This window comes from Phocoena phocoena, chromosome 6 (assembly GCF_963924675.1).
Source record: "Phocoena phocoena chromosome 6, mPhoPho1.1, whole genome shotgun sequence".
Classification (NCBI taxonomy): Eukaryota; Metazoa; Chordata; class Mammalia; order Artiodactyla; family Phocoenidae; genus Phocoena; species Phocoena phocoena.
The window spans coordinates 9964001-9981034 of NC_089224.1; the positions used below are offsets into that span (position 1 = coordinate 9964001).

General features: G+C 40.8%; 1 protein-coding gene across 1 annotated transcript in view; it reads left to right on the top strand.

The window, feature by feature from the left end:
• The window catches only part of KIF13B (kinesin family member 13B), a 198479-nt gene that overhangs the window by 83182 nt on the left and 98263 nt on the right, over positions 1-17034 (top strand). Inside the window, exons 9-12 of the mRNA XM_065879262.1 lie at positions 3795-3882; positions 7084-7218; positions 9192-9304; positions 10474-10585. Of these exons, the coding sequence (XP_065735334.1) occupies positions 3795-3882; positions 7084-7218; positions 9192-9304; positions 10474-10585 (448 nt within the window). The remainder of the gene's footprint in view (positions 1-3794; positions 3883-7083; positions 7219-9191; positions 9305-10473; positions 10586-17034) is intronic.

The following is a 17034-nucleotide window of genomic DNA, read 5'->3' on the forward strand; positions in this document are numbered from 1 at the left end:
CATGATTCTCAAGGGGGAAAAGTGTCCAATTTTATGGCGTAGGCTTTGAAAGAGAAGTAGCTTAAAAGTATTAGAAAGCCTTCAAGAATGCTGTCCTCAGTCTGCAGTCATAACTGAGGCTAATGAGGAAGATAAGGAGGATCTGAGGAAATTTGTGCACTGCACAGAGTTCTCTGAGTTCAGATTTTAAGGAAGTGCAGCAATGGAGAGAAAAACATAAAAACCACAGCCTGTGGCTTATTGCTGGTAAGAGCAGTATTTGGAAGGTCAAAGAGCCACGTGAGCTGAAGCTTATAGAAAGCGCGGAGGACGGCGAGGGCGCGTCTAGTTATTTTGGGATGAGGAGGACGATCAAGGAAAGCTGGTTTCAGAAGCAGTGGGTCACAGCGGCCCTCAATCAAGAGAAAACTAAACCTGTCAGCTCCTCACTGGCATCTGTTTTCTTTAGCAAAGATAATGATCTGCAGGCCTTTCATATGAGGCTGAATTGGCACTTAGTAGTTCTTCCCTTTTTTTTGGCTGTGCCGCGCAGCTTGCAGGGTCTTAGTTCCCCGACCGGGGATCTAACCCGGGCCCCCAGACTGCCAGGGAATTCCCGGCACTTAGTGTTTGTTTGTTTGTTTTATTTTTGGCTGTGTTGGGTCTTTGTTTCTGTGTGCAGGCTTTCTCTAGTTGTGGCGAGCGGGGGCTACTCTTCATTGCAGCGCGCGGGCCTCTCATTGTGGTGGCTTCTCCTGTTGGGGAGCGCGGGTTCTAGGTGCATGGGCTCAGTAGTTGTGGCACACGGGCTCAGTAGTTGTGGCTCGTGGGCTCTAGAGCACAGGCTCAGTAGTTGTGGCACACAAGCTTAGTTGCTCCGGGATCCCTTAGTTCCCGGACCAGGGATCGAACCTGCATCCCCTGCATTGGCAGGCGGATTCTTAACCACTGTACCACTGGGGAAGCCCCCGGCACTTAGTGTTTTTATACAGAACTTTACTTACCATTTATCGCGTGATCACTGTATGCCAGGCACTTTGCAGTCATAGATGAAGAGCTCAGTGTGGACAGAATGGGAGTTTTGGAAACAAATAGTTATGAATCAATGCAATAATGCTTTTTTTTTTTTTTTTTTTTTTCAATAATGCTTTTAAATCGTGAAGGAGGCTCACACAAAATAGGTGAGAGCAAAGAGGGAGTGACTGCCTTTGCCCGGAGGAGAAGGGAAGATTCTACAGAGAGTGCTTGATAAATTTGTACTGAGTAGGTGTTTGTCCACCGAGAAGCAGGGTGGGAACGATTCAGGCATAGGGGACAGCCTGTGCCAGAGCATGGAGGTGTGGAGAAATCAGAGGTTTGGAAAGTGACTCAGCTGTCCAATGGGGCTAAAGGGCAGTATGCACAGATGTTGAAACAGGGAACCAAAGGAAGTCCAGAGGGAGGAGGGTTGTGGCCTAGGTAGCCACATCTTGCTAAAAATTGTGCCCCTCTACGTTTTCTGGCTCTGCCTTGAATCCTTTTTCTTGCACCTTCATTTCTGTGAAAAGCATCACTTTCTTTGAGATCCCAGAAATTCCTACTCTTTCCAGAAATTCTTAGCTGACTTCATTTTCATGTTTTATATTCCACAGTGCTTATGTGAATAGCTTGAACTTTACTATCTACAATTTGCTAATAGTCTTTAGTAATCTTGTGTATAGTTTAGTAATTGACAGCATGGGCTTTGGAATCACCTGGCTCTGGATCTAGGTCCTCTACTTGTTACCTATTGGGCAAGGCAAGTTCCTTATGCTTTCTAGGCCTCATTTGTACAGAAGGGATTATAACGTTACATAATACCTCAGAGGGCTGTTGTGAAGATAGACTGGGTTGATAGACCTGAGGTCTTAGAACATTTACTGGCACATAGTAAGTGCTCAATAAGTGTTAGCTGTTGTTGTCTCCATGAAAGTTTCTCGAGGATTTTTGTAGTGTTTCTGAAGAGCCAAAGTGAATGGATTAAAAACTCTGAAGGTGATTCCTTTTCAGTGAAAGATTAGTTGAGAGAACCTAGTTATTTTATTAATTCACTGCCTACTTTGTGTAGTAATATAATTGTTTTACTCAAGAGATAATGCAGTATATGCTATCTTTAAGAAAAAGGGAAATATGAAAGGAAAAAAGTTGTAATAGTTCTGATCTTTGGATATATTCTAAGTCAAATATTCTATATGTATTATTATTTTTAGATGTTGGGGGTAGGAGTTTATTAATTTATTTATTTTTGCTGTGCTGGGTCTTCGTTTCTGTGCGAGGGCTTTCTCTAGTTGTGGCAAGCAGGGGCCACTCTTCATCACGGTGCGCGGGCCTGTCATTATCACGGCCTCTCTTGTCGCGGAGCGCAGGCTCCAGACGCACAGGCTCAGTAGTTGTGGCTCACGGGCCTAGTTGCTCCGCGGCATGTGGGATCTTCCCAGACCAGGGCTCGAACCCATGTCCCCTGCATTAGCAGGCAGATTCTCAACCACTGCACCACCAGGGAAGCCCTCTATGTGTATTTTATATACAGTTTTATAGTAGTAAGTAAAGTTTTGGTGGTTGATCCTAGGGTACTGTAAGATTCCAAATCATTAGAAAATAATAAGTTACATGAAACAAGAATCACTTGTAATCTCACCATCAATAAATATTCTTTTTAAAAATTGTAACGTTGGGCTTCCCTGGTGGCGCAGTGGTTGAGAGTCCGCCTGCCGATGCGGGGGACATGGGTTCGTGCCCTGGTCCGCGAGGATCCCACACGCCGCGGAGCGGCTGGGCCCGTGAGCCATGGCCGCTGAGCCTGCGCGTCCCGAGCCTGTGCTCCGCGACGACGGGAGAGGCCACAACAGTGAGAGGCCCGCGTACCGCAAAAGAAAAAAAAAAAAAAAAAAAAAAAAAATTGTAACGTTTGGGGAATTCCCTGGTGGTCCAATGGTTAGGACATGGCACTTTCACTGCTGTGGTCCGGGTTCAATCCCTGGGCAGGGAGCTAAGATCCTGTAAGCTGCACGGTGCAACCAAAAAAAAGAATTGTAATGTTTAGATTTTTTGAAGAGCTTTTTTGACATAGAATCAGTCATCAAATATTCTTTATATTTTTTGGTTGATATCATTAAGTATGCTATATGCTCTAAGTTTCTGACAGGTGCCCTCTACTGGTTTTAGTAGTTCCTTGTTTGTAAGAGGTTTATTTTTTTAATCATGAATGAGTATTTAATTTTATTGAATCATTTTTCAGTTTATTGAAATCACTTATTGAAATGATCATGTATATTTTTTTCCTCTTTAGTCTATCATTGTGGTAAAGAGCATGAATCTTTGTTCAGTATTAAAACAACCTAGCAGCCCTGGGACAGTCCAACTTTATGTTTTTAAATCACTGTTAGATTCAGCCTGTTGTCTTTATTTTTGTCTGTTTATATTTGTTTGTCTTTATTCATGATTGAGTTTTGTCTGTAGTTTTCTTTCTTTTGCACAGTTAACATTTATTGAGTTTCTGCTCTTTGTGCCACATTCTGTGATCTGACAAGTAGATTGTTTGTATTTATTTGACTCTGCATTCTTTGTGGTAGTAGACATCCCACAGTGTACCCTTTTGAATGATGTGAGATTTTACCACATTATCAAGTTTTTCTTACTAGTCAAGATCTTAAGTTTTGGTTTAAATTCTTCTGGGATCAAGTCTGTTTGTTCTACTTACGTGGGATCTTTGTTGAATTCAGTATGTATTTTTATTGCGCATGGCTTTTAAACAGGTTAATTGTTTAAAAATTGATTCTTTTGTTTTTACTGAACAGAAGCCGTCAAACGTTAAGAGTCAGAGAGCACAGTGTGTTGGGACCCTATGTCGATGGACTTTCTAAACTGGCTGTCACAGGCTACAAGGTAACAACATCCTTTATGTGAACTACTAAAATTCGCTGTAGCAAATTTTTTTGTTGTTGAATTTGTGATCTTTTGCTGAAAAAAAAATTATGGTAGCATCACTTAATAAGTCACAAAAAAGTTTGTAAACAAGTTACAAAAGCCTTTATTAAAAAGCTTTGGGTCAGTTTAATTTTGAGAGAAGGTATACATATTTGCAAGGCATACCTATTCATCTATTGTGAGACACGTTTTTCCCATTTTTCTGAGCTCTAAAATTGTGATATTCCTTACGATTGTATCTTAAAATGATAAATGGCAGTATTTTTTTCTTCTGTAGTAGTACATAAAATAATGATGTTGCTTATGATTTTGTTGATTTAATGAAATAAAATATGAGTTGAGTAGTTGGAATTCAAAGCCTGTTTCTAATTTGAGAGAATCACTCTTTTACCTTTAGTTACTAGTTCTCTTCATTTTCAAACTTCACAGTTATGCTTTGTGTGAATCCGTTAGGCTTTCCTCGTGGGGAAAATGGGGGTAGGGTGAGCTGTGATGTAATATCCATTGAATTAAGAGTCAGAGACTGTTGATGGTGACAGTCTTCTCATATGACTCCTATATGACTCTGGATTGTTTACTCTATCTCACCAAGCCTCTTTGTCCTAATTTTTAGAATGGAAATTAGTTTTATTGTCTTGACTATCTTTTGAGGTAGATTCATTAGTTCCTTTGTTCATTAATCACATTCTATCATTTGGTCAACGATACTTCATTTAGTAAACACTGTTTACTTCATTTAGTAAACATTTATTGAATACCTGTTATGTGCCAGGCATTGTGCTAAGTGCTGAAGAAATATAAAAAATGAATGAGGTGGTCCATTCCCTCAAGTTGCTTACAGATGTTATAAAGGTATTGTAAAACAACATGATTTTAAGTGCAGTGAGAGATGCATTGTTCAGGATTCATGGTAGTTTGGAGGAGGAATACCTGCCTTCAGTGGATATGTAGGTGTCCAGGGAGGGTGGTATCCAGGAAAGCTTCCTGGAGGAGATCAAATGAGATAGTGCATGTGAAAAGTCTTAGAAAACTCTACAGTATCATATAAATGTTAGGTGTTGTTGTTTTAATAATGATATTTGAGAGCTTATTTCTGCAACAGTGGAGAGAGATCAAGATTTTTTTGAGAGCTCAGAGAGATTGGAAAGTATAAAAAGACATTTTATTCAAAAAAATTAAGATTCAATAAAGAGTTTTATGTAGGAGACAACAGATTAAAGATCAATGAATGTCTAGATGATTAGAGACCAATGAATAAATGTAGGCTAGGGACTTCCGTGGTGGCGCAGTGGTTAAGAATCTGCCTGCCAATGCAGGGGACACGGGTTCAAGCCCTGATCTGGGAGGATCCCACATGCCGCAGAGCAACTAAGCCCGTACACCACAGCTACTGAGCCTGCGCTCTAGAGCCAGCGAGCCACAACTACTGAGCCTGCATGCCGCAACTACTGAGCCCTCACGCCCTACTAGAGCCCAAGTTCTGCAACAAGAGAAGCCACCCCAGTGAGAAACCCGTGCACCTCAACGAAGAGTAGCCCCCGCTCACCGCAGCTAGAGAAAGCCCGCACACAGCAATGAAGACTCAGTGCAGCCATAAATAAATAAATAAATTAATTAATTAAAAGAAAAAAAACAAGAAACATTTATTTTTAAAGAATGTAGGCTAAATAGAATAAAGCTTTTTCATTAAGTGTCAGGATTGTAAGATTTAGTGGATCTAAAATGGATTTGGAAAAATCTAGAAAATTGTAAATTTTACATTTTGTTGTTTTTCCATTCTGGTGCCAACTTCTACCTCTTTTTGCAGTATTTTTACTTTGAGGCTTGTTATGTATCATGTTGAATTTGTCCTTAAATGTTATTCTTTTTCATTTATATAGGAAAATAGAATCTTATTATTTTCAAAGTTTTTCATATATATGTGTCAGTTAGGATTATGTTTGGCTGCATATAACTGAAAATAATATAACAGGACTTAAGTGCTTTGGAATATGAATTATTATCTGTTTTGTTCCTATGTATCCTCAGTATCTTAAAATGTACCTGGCTTGTAGTAGGTGCTTTCTGTATTTATTAGAGTGAACAAATGAATGAATGGTGAGAGGGCTGGTATGGCGACTCCAAAGCTGCTGTTAGGATCTAGATTCTTTCCAGCTTTCCACATAGAGCTAGGTCTTTAGTAATGCCCTTGTTCTCATAGTTCAGGATGGCTCAGAACCAGCATGTGATAGTGTGCCTATTCCCTTTAAGGTGAATTCCCAGGTGACTTTTTGTCTCATTCGCTAAAAGTTAGTCATATCACCAGGCTGAGTTGCAAGGGCATCTGGGAAGTGCAGTCTCTTAGTTCCGCTGCAGTGTGCTCAGTAAAGATGGGGTTCCTTTACTGGAAACAAGAGGAGGCTGGATAAAGGAAGGGAACTAGTACACTCTCTCACAAGTACAGTATGTTTCTTATTCCTCATTAAAATCCTTGTAAGGTAGATGATGTCATAGCTATATTGTTATTTATGAAACTAGATTTCAGACTGCTTAAGTAACTGTTTTAGAGCTTATAACATTAAAAAAAAACCCGCAAAGATCCCATGATCTTTCGAGTGTATCATGCTGTCTCTGTTTTAGTTATAATGGCAATGAAGTAGTGAATCTGTGCAGAAAATTAGTCTCTTGATGTCCTCATTTTTAAAAACAGGTCTGGTAAGATATACACCAATGCAGTGATGTAATGCTATGCCTGTGTGAAGGGGTTACAAATTATTTTTGTTTGCTGTTTATTTATACAATCTAATTTGATTTAACAATTAACTTCTATTACTATAATTAAATAAGCTAAAGTTTTTCAAATTTCTAGATGAGATGAGGATTGGCATGGCATGTTTGTCCATCTTGTGGGACTTCAACATGTAGTTTCTAAACTTTTCTAATTCTTGGTCAGAGCTGCTGCTTTATTCTGCACCTACAGTAAATAATGTATTTTATTTGAGTTTTCAGAGATAGTGCTGGCTGTTGTACTCTGTGGGGCATAATGTTCATCGAGAAACAGAATGTAAACTCCAAATGTGGTTGACTAAGTAGTGAAACTTGGAATGCATTTCGTAGTATAGCAGAGTTTTAATGTTTATTAGATAATGAAATGTGTGTCTATGACTTGTTTCCACTTAGGATATTGAATCTTTGATGTCTGAAGGTAACAAATCTCGTACAGTTGCTGCAACCAACATGAATGAGGAGAGCAGCCGATCACATGCAGTCTTCAAAATCACCCTCACACACACTTTATATGATGTGAAGTCTGGGGTAGGTGTTCAGATACATGACCTTTTTTTTTTTCTTTTAATTTCTAAAGTGGATCATGGTTTATCTTATTCCCTTCAGGTGTTAGACGACTTAAAGTCCTAGCCAGGCATGTGTATCAGTTAGGACTCAGGACAAGAAACAAGCTACTCTAGGTAAACAGAAAGGGATTTAATAGAGGGAATTGGATGATTACAGAGTTGTTGGTACACCTTCTGAGGAGTGATTTCTAGACTAAATCTCTAGGAATAACCTCGAGAAGAGCACAGATCTCATCCAGTGAGGATGGTACTACCCCTGAGGCCACCCCCAGACCTGTGAGTTCCAGGCACACCCCAGAGCTGTGATCCAAGATACAGGAGTCAGTGAGACCACCTTCTTAGAGCCCTGGTAGTTGGAGAATGTGAGCTGGGATGCCTTTTTAGGAAAACTCTTATATCCATACTCCTGCTTGCCAGCAGAAAATAAGCCAAAATGGGTGAGGGGGATGACCTCTACTTTGTTTCTGCCTTCTAAATCTTAAGCAAGAATATGTGATTGACAGAACCTAAGTCACATCCTGAGCCTTGGCTGCAAGGGAGTCTGAGAAATGTAGGTTTTAGCTCTCCACCCTCTCCAAATAAAGGAAGTTGGAACAGAAGTTATACAAGCTGATGGCCCATAGTTCCTCTGCCATAGCATTTTTTGAGCTTTCAACTCTGATGGCAAACTGTATAAGCTAATAATACTCTAGCTGATTTAGTGGAGTTTCTTTTGAAGTGTTACCTTCTGCTAAACAGCAAAGTGTTAGAAGGAGTCAGTTATACTGGGGAACTTGTACTATAAGATTCTAGATTTGTAGAATAATTTTTTGAGCATTTGGACTTGAAGCTTATGAAAAGTAACAGAGCCAGAGATGTGTATGCTTCTATCACACTGAAAACTTCTGTGTTGGCTCATACATTTGTGTTTTCCCTCTTACTTTTTATGTGAACTTTTGCATATTTTATTACTACCCTCCAGCGAATCAATTTCAAATACCAGAAGCTAAAATGATCACCCTGGCAAAGTGCTGCATTTTGGCAAGATTTTCATTTGCTGAGAGCATATTTTTCTTCTTTTACCATCACAGCAAGATTAGTGCAACGACAAAAAGTTCTTTGTTTTCTATTTCCTTTTCAGCTTAAAACAAAAAACATACTGACTTTTTTTTTTTTAAACCAAAAGTACTTTTGATTTGGGAAGCTTAATACCCTTTTGTTAGCAACATGTTTATTTATGGAAATAAGTATAAATGTATACTTTAAAGGAAAGTTTTAAAAAGTGATCCAGTCCATAGATTTTGGCATTGCTTTCCCACATTTCTTACATTGCTGCAGAAGTATAAACTATCTGTTTTTGAACTATCTGTTTTGAACTATCTGTTTTGAACATTTTTGATAAAGGAAAATGTCAGTATGTATAATTAGAAAAATATGTAAATTTAATACCTGAAATTATGAAACAAGGGAATTATTATATGAATAATATGAAAAATTTTAGAAAGCATTGGGTCTTTGAGGGATCCTTCTGTTGTATAAAAGTCAGATTTTTTTGTATCATAAGAAATTCAAATATTTTCCCTCAGGATTATTGGTAAATATATATGAAATTTTAAGCGTGGTTTCACATATTAAAATTTATACCTTATGAATAGTGCTTTTGTATACTTCTCTAAGAAGATTTTGTTGGGTTCCCTTCAAAATGTACCATATTGGGGGGCACTGTTTTGTTTTGAGATAGTTTTCTGTCTGGATTCGTAGTTGTGTATAATTTTGTGTGTATCTACTACTAGATTGTGTAGTTTTCTTACACTGTTATGTAGCAGCACAAATTAACTTTAAAATAACAACAGATACGCTTTAATAAAGGATTTAGATACTAGACTCATTCGGTAGAGATGTATCACTTTCTGTATTCTGTAACTGTTTGTTAGTATTTGTCGATTTGCTTCCCAGACATCTGGAGAGAAAGTGGGCAAGCTGAGCTTGGTTGATTTAGCCGGCAGCGAGCGAGCGACGAAAACGGGAGCGGCAGGTGACAGGCTGAAGGAAGGCAGCAACATCAACAAGTAAGTTGTCCAGAAGCCTGCCTCTGTTGCTTCAGTGACTTAGTAGCCAAAAGGGGGAACTTCTGTAGTTATTGAAAGAATAGGATTCCGGAATGACTGAGGCTATAAAGAATAAATAGTGTAGAATTTTTTTTCAGAGATATTTTTTAAGGGCCCGAGCCTGTTTTATGTTTTGTTGAGAGGCCTTCTGGGGCTGAGGAGCACAACCTCAGTCAAGTCCAAGGTCTCCCAAGGGTAGCCCTATTGAGGTTCAGGGCCAGGGAGTTCTTTGTCCCAGGGGGTGGTCCTATGCCTCGTAGGATGTTTAGTGGCATCCCTGACCTCTACCCACTAGGTGGCGGCAGTACTTGCCATCTCTCTCCCCAGCCCGAGTTGTGACAACATAGATTATCTCCAGATACGGCCAGCTGCCCCCTGTGGGGACATAGTCACCCTCCAGTTGAGAGCCACTGGTCTAAGCTATAGAAACAAAGATAATCGGAGTCTCAGAGTCCAGCTGTGGATCTTGGCGTGGGTGTCACTGTCTGAACAAACAATAACGTGTACTGGCTACATCGGGCTTTGCTTTTTATGACAGCTGTGGTGCTTATTTATACCAAGGTTTTACTTTACAAAGTAATATTTTGTGCACCAAGTCCTTCATATGGTTATACATTTTCTTACCTTAAGCTATATTGTTAGCCCCTTGGGGGCAGGAATCTTTTCCATCCTTGTGGCTCCCAGAAGGACACTTAGTGAGACAGTCATCAGTAACCAGCTGGAGATCATAGAATACCATCATCCAGATGCTACGCTATTATTTATTTATATATATATGAATGTTCTTGCCTTGTACTATGTTTTAGTTAATCGTATTGTGTTTGTGGCATCCTTTCTTAAAGATATGTGGCATTTGTGTCATTATCTTGACCTAATGGTTTACAGTTTACATTTTTTTTTTTTACAAAAATGAAAAAAAAATTGAACTAAGCAATTTTATAGCTTACAGTAGTATTAGAGGGATATCAACGTTTAGAGTTTATGTGTTCTTAACCTGAGCAGCAAAATGCTGACAACAGTGCTGTTCTCGTGCTGGTACAAAGGCATCTTGATGTTCAGTCTTTGTGCTAAAATGTGACATTTGATACACTCAGGTTTTTACGATTATTACGGTTTGTTGCACCATGCAGGTCCCTCACAACCCTCGGTCTGGTTATCTCAGCCCTAGCAGATCAGGGTGCTGGCAAAAACAAGAATAAATTTGTTCCATATCGTGACTCAGTTCTCACTTGGCTGCTCAAAGTAAGTTTTTCTCCCCCCTTTCTGGGATGCTCTTGGTGGTTGGTGAAAAGGAAGAATAAAGAGTAGACTATTGATTTCTCCCAATTATAATTTCCTACATCAGTGTTCAAATTTATAATCATTAGACTCTTACATGGTAGTCCTAATTTTAATGGATTAAGCATGGGTTTCTTTCTGATTCACCAGGACCCGGAAGCAGGGGGGTTTGCGGCACACCGAATCGCACAGTCGCCTCTGAGATTTGGGGACTAGAACAGGACCTAGTGCTGATCTGATAGCTGAGCGCGTCGTAGGAAAGGGGTTTCCACTGTGTTCCAGACCCAGCTGGACTGCTGCATCCTTCTCACAGACTCCTTTTGTTTGATGGACATTTTGGATCTTCTTTTTCTGTTTAACTTCCAGACTACTCATGATCATTTTAATTTGCTTTCAGCTGCTTAAAGCTGTTGTTAAAAGATAGAATAGAGCACACAGTCATTCACCGGTTAATTGATTCAGCATGAATGAGAGAAATGGAAATGAGGAAGAAAAAGCCTGTATGAAGCGCTGTGAGGAGGATGTAAGGAAACGCTAGACACTCCTTGCCCTGTAATCACTCAGTCTAGTAAGGGAGAGAAGTTGTATACACAGAATACTATAACACGAGTGGGTGATTCCGTGAGAGAGAAGAAAATGGCATGTAATCGGAGTTTGGTGAAGAGAGAGACTATTTCCAGGTTTCTTCTAGTCTTTCAAGATTCCCTTTGGTCTTGATAGAGCTGGTGTGGTGGATTAGGTATTGGACTGGGAGTTAGAGGATATCAAATCTAGTGACAATTTAACTCCTTATAAAGTTGCCAACCCAGAATAAAATATTTTACCCAATGCTCTTTTAAAAACTGTTTTTAAAATGGAAAAATAATTTTGTGAGCCTGTTTAGTTGTGTGATGGCTTATTTTCTCAGTGATCAAGAATTTATTGAATACCTGTTACTCACTGTGCTAGTGGTTGAGCATATAAAGATGAGTTAAACACAGGCAGCTTAGTAGAGAACACAGCTTTTGACATGTTTAGAGAACCATGTTTGTAAAGGGAGTAGGGTTTTCTTCTAGCTTCTACACCCTCTCAAAGGCTTTACTAGTATTCAACTTTACTTTCTAAAACTCTACACAGTGTTTGAGCATACTTTATTAAGTGAAATTTGCCACAGTAGAAAATCAGGTAGATTACTTCCTTTGGCCAAAATGCAATAAAAGTAGAAATTTAAAACAAAAGGATAGGGACTTCCCTGGTGGCGCAGAGGTTAAGAATCCGCCTGCCAATGCAGAGAACACGGGTTCGAGCCCTGGTCCAGGAAGATCCCACATGCCACGGAGCAACTGAGCCTGTGCACCACAGCTACTGAGCCTGTGCTCTAAAGCCTGTGAGCCACAACTACTGAGCCCGCTCGCCTAGAGCCCGTGCTCCTCAACAAGAGAAGCCACCGCAATGAGGAGCCCGCATGCAGCAACAAAGACCCAACACAGCCAAAAATAAATAAATAAATAAAACAAAACAAAACAAAAAGATAAACAAAATTTGATGATTAAAAACCACTTGTAGGGGGGCTTCCCTGGTGGCGCAGTGGTTGAGAGTCTGCCTGCCGATGCAGGGGACACGGGTTCGTGCCCCGGTCCGGGAAGATCCCACATGCCGCATAGCGGCTGGGCCCGTGAGCCATGGCCGTTGAGCCTGCGCGTCCGGAGTCTGTGCTCCGCAATGGGAGAGGCCACAACAGTGAGAGCCCCGCGTACTGCAAAAAAAAAAAAAACAAAAAACAAAAAACCACTTGTAGGGCTTCCCTGGTGGCGCAGTGGTTGGGAGTCCGCCTGCCGATGCAGGGGACGCGGGTTCATGCCCCAGTCCGGAAGGATCCTGCCCCAGTCCGGAAGGATCCTGCATGCCGCGGAGTGGCTGGGCCCGTGAGCTGTGACCGCTGGGCCTGCACGTCCGGAGCCTGTGCTCTGCAGCGGGAGAGGCCACAGTGGTGAGAGGCCCACGTACCGCAAAAAAAAAAAAAAAACCACTTGTAAATAACTCTTGAATTAAAGGGATACATATTATAAAACGTTTAATTACCAAGGAAATAATTGTCTCAAGTGTCAGTAATTAACCTTGAAGTCTCATTTGTTTAATTTCCAGAAGAAATCTCAATACGATACTTCTTCCTCACACTTTCCATAGAAACATCTCCTGATCATTCCTGATGATTTCTGGATGTGCCTGATTTAAAAGAATATTCATTGTCCTGTCGTTCCAGTGTTGCTGCTTCAGTCCATTTAACCCAACAATAAGAAATACTTTGTTAAGTTGACGTAGTTAAAATGGCTAGGTTAATCTTTGACTGTCCATCCCATAGGCTGGAGGCCAGGAGAGCTTGGGTCAGGAGAATCAGGTACTGTGCAAAGTGCTTCACATACATTATCTCATTTATTCCTTGGAAGGCAGATGGTGGTGTTCCCATTTTACAGATGTGGCAACGGACACAGAACCTGCAAGTGACAGAACCAAGATTGGAATCCAGGGCTGACTTTGCTGCCCATCTTCTGTTGCCTAGGCTGTGCTCTTCTTACTAAAGGTTTCTTTTTTTTTTTTTTTATGCGTTATGCGGGCCTCTCACTGTTGTGGCCTCTCCCGTTGCGGAGGACAGGCTCCGGACGCGCAGGCTCAGCGGCCATGGCTCACGGGCCCAGCCGCTCCGCGGCACGCGGGATCCTCCCAGACCGGGGCACGAACCCGCGTCCCCCGCATCGGCAGGCGGACTCTCAACCACTGCGCCACCAGGGAAGCCCTAAAGGTTTCTTTTCACTAGAAAGAGACGCACCTTACTTTTACCAAATGTGGTAGAAACTGTTGAATATAATTGAACTTGAAGAACAAAACTAAACACTTTTTTAAAAAGCTCACTTTATCTTCTGTTTAATAAAACTAGGCTATGATTGTAACTGCTATGTGTTAATTCTTAGGCTAAAAAAATGAACAGTTTCCTTGATCTTTGTCATATTTTTCCTGAAGAACTACATGACCTTCTTTACGATGTTTGACTTTTGTACAAGATCATAAGTAGGGGCATTTTTGTAAAACCTATGCTGGGGTTTAAACAGTTTTCCCCAAAGCCTTTTGGAATCCATTGCTACACAAATCATTCTCCTTTCAAGTGTCTTTTATGTCCTTCTTTAATTCTCAGTTAGTCTAATTCTTCCTGATCCTTGTTTGACTTGGTATGATGCTAGTATTCTCCACCGTGACTTTCATCCAACTCATAAAATTGCTCATCCTTTATAAGATCTGCAGTTTCTTTTTAAAGTTTTTTTTTTGCCTTGTGTTCGCATTATAATTATGTAGTGCTCTTAGAGTCAGAGAAACTGCTCACACTTGGTGATTTGGCAGGTGGGGGTGTGACGTGGGGGGATGGGGATGGATGTGATTGCTGTTCTCTCGGGCAGGGTTGAGCGCTTACTCATTTGGTAAGTGGTCAGTGGAGAACTGTTTCATATTAAGATTATGTTTTCTTCTCTCTGTGACTTTCTAAATATAGGTCTCTTAACATCAAGTAACTTCCTGTAATGAGTGCTCCAATAATGAATATCTTTGGAATTCATCTACTTTTTTGCATCCTTTCTGCCAGTTACTTAATGAATAATGAAGGCTTTCTTCTCTCGCCTGGGTGATTGAAACTTCTTACCTGGGCTTTCCTAGTTCATTCCTTTCTTTACAGTTAGGTTGCTGTCTTTCTAAATTAATACTCTTCTTAAACTTAAATGTCTTCAATAACTCTCCAGGGGCACTTATGATAAAGTCCAAGTTATTTAAAGACTTGTGGTTTACTAGGCCCCTCCCTACTTGTCAGTGTTCAGCTTTTGCTTCTTGACATTATCAGTTCTAGCTGAGTGATGAGTACTTTTACTTCTAGGACTTTGCTCTTACTCTGCTGGGAACTGTCTTCCTCCTCTCTTCAATCCCTCTTCCTACTTCCCTCCCTCATCCCCTTTACCTAGGTGATGCTTATTCATCTTTAGGTGTCAAATGTCACTTTCTCTGGGAGTCTTTTCTAACCTTTCAAGACTGGGCTTTCTGCTTTTTCTCTGTTTTCCCAGACCATATTGTATTTACCTCTACTTTAGTTCTTAGCATATAGTATTTGCTCACCAGCATTGCCCTCTAGATGGTAAGCTCCGTGAAAAGTTGAATGAATGAATAATTTCAGCTCTGCTCTGCACTAGCATTATGACCTTTGGTAAGCCTGTCAATCTTCCTGGGTCTCATTTTCTCGTCTGTAAAATGAAATAATTTGATTAAGTGACTTCAAAGAGTTCTTTCAGCTTTAAAAAATTCCGACTTCTAAAATTCTTTCTCATGTCCATTTAATTTGCAGTTTCTGCGTTTGAAACAAAGCTCATCTGATTTGCCTAATTAAACAATTAAAGAGTAAACAAGAAGCATTATACTTTCTCCTTGAATGAGTGCCAGTTCTTTTGTTGCTGTTTCCTCTTTGCTGATGGCATGAGGCCATTTTTGAATATGAGCATATTGTTGCTCATGCACGAGGGCTTTTAAAATGTCAAGTATTAAAAAAAAAATGTCAAGTATTTGTTGTTTGCCAGGTTTCCTTTTCTCAGCACAAATTGAAGCACAGTATGTATGCTTTTCTCCTGTGGTAGTTATTGTTACGAATCCCCTTCTACCCAACCGCATTTGCTGTTCCTGTGGGCTAAGAGAATGCAGTGGTTCTGGAAGGGCATCAGTGCACCACGGCGCTGCTTGTGAACTGAATTCCAGCCTGAGATGTAATTCCTATGATCTTGATATATGACATTTGAATTCCATTAACGTGCATGGGATTCTTCTTGACATCTTTCTGGAAGTTGCCAAAGCTGGGCACCAGCAATGTGAGATCAGTGTCTGGAAGTAGAGTGAAGCAAGCAGTCATCCAGGCTTTGCAGAAATTGCCTTTGCTTCCTAAAGCCCAGATTACTTTCATTTCCTCCCTTTTCATGCATCGAAGAGTTATTTCCTTCAATGATATAATTATCTTAGCTGTGTTTTCTGTGGAAAACCAAAATTTTAGTAATGGATGAATAAGGGGACGTACTGTTTGTGATTATATTGAACTGTTAGCAACACCTAGGGAATAATTTTGTTTCTGGCACTAGGACAGAACAATTTGGAAAGGCTTCAGGTCTGAACTCTCTCTGTTGCCAGGTGTTATTTTGTTACTGGGCTATCGTGGGTAGCTGTGAGGGAGTGGAAATCATATTGGACTGGAAGGTAGAATACAACTGGGCAGGAATGTTTTCACTTCACTGGTTCTGGATCTGTAGGCAAGGTATTTAACCTCCTTTGTCAGAACAAACCTCTGGTTTTTCATCAGTAAAATGGGGATACTAATACTCTAATTCACAAAAGGCTGAGGACTGAATAATCTCTGCACAAAGGTGTATAAATCACGGGTGGTTCAAGCAAATTTTAGAAATATCGATAACGGAAAACATTTCTATCTTCAAAAGTAAGAATTTTGTATTGGTTAATGCAGCCGAAAGATAGAGTTGGCTTTCTTGTGATCTAATGAATTCCTCATTAGTGGCCAGCCTGAGTGTTCTCTCTAATATTGTGAGTCTATAATTCAGTGATACTTTACTACTGAAAGGGGGCATTGAATCTAGTCTTCTGGGTAACTCTCATCCTGAGATAGTGTAGTGGGAGTTATCTATGGCTGTGCAACAGATTACCCTGAAAACTCAGTAGCTGGGAGCAGCCATCGTTTGTTACCTCAGGGTTTCTCTGGGTCAGGATTCCAGGTGCAGCCTGAGTGTTGTGGGTGGGGTCTCTCCCGTGGCTGCAGTGCAGGCGTCATCTGGAAGTATGCAGAATGGGGGCTGCAGTCCTTGCCGGGCTGCTGAGGTTGGATCTGCTCACCTGAGTGCTTGTGGGCAGGCATCAGAAGATGTGTTTCCAAACTCACTCCTGAGGTCTCTTCCTCGGGCTGCCTCACCTCATGGCAGTGGTTTCCCTGAGTGAGAGAAAACACCCACAACAGAAGACAGTCTTTTATAATCTAATCTCAGACGTGGCAAGCCATCAGTTCTGTGTTCTCTTCCTTAGAGGCAGATCAGAAAGTCCCGCCCACACTCAGGGAAGGGGAAGACACGGTGGTGTGAATTCCAGGAGGCATAGATCTCTGGGGGCCCGTCTCAGAGGCCGCCCGCGCAGCTGGATTTCATGCAGCCTTTGTGTGGCGAAGTGGCGTGGGTTAGACTTGACTTCCCAAGCCCTGTTTTGTAATCCTGAGTTATATCTAGTTATTTTTTAATGTTCTCAAGGGGAAGTTGTTTTTTGAATTTGTTGAAGCCCATCCTAAAGTCCCTTTAGCGGTTTTCTCTAATGGAGATGAATGTCTTTTTTTCAGCACCCTTGTCTGAACTCTAGAAGCG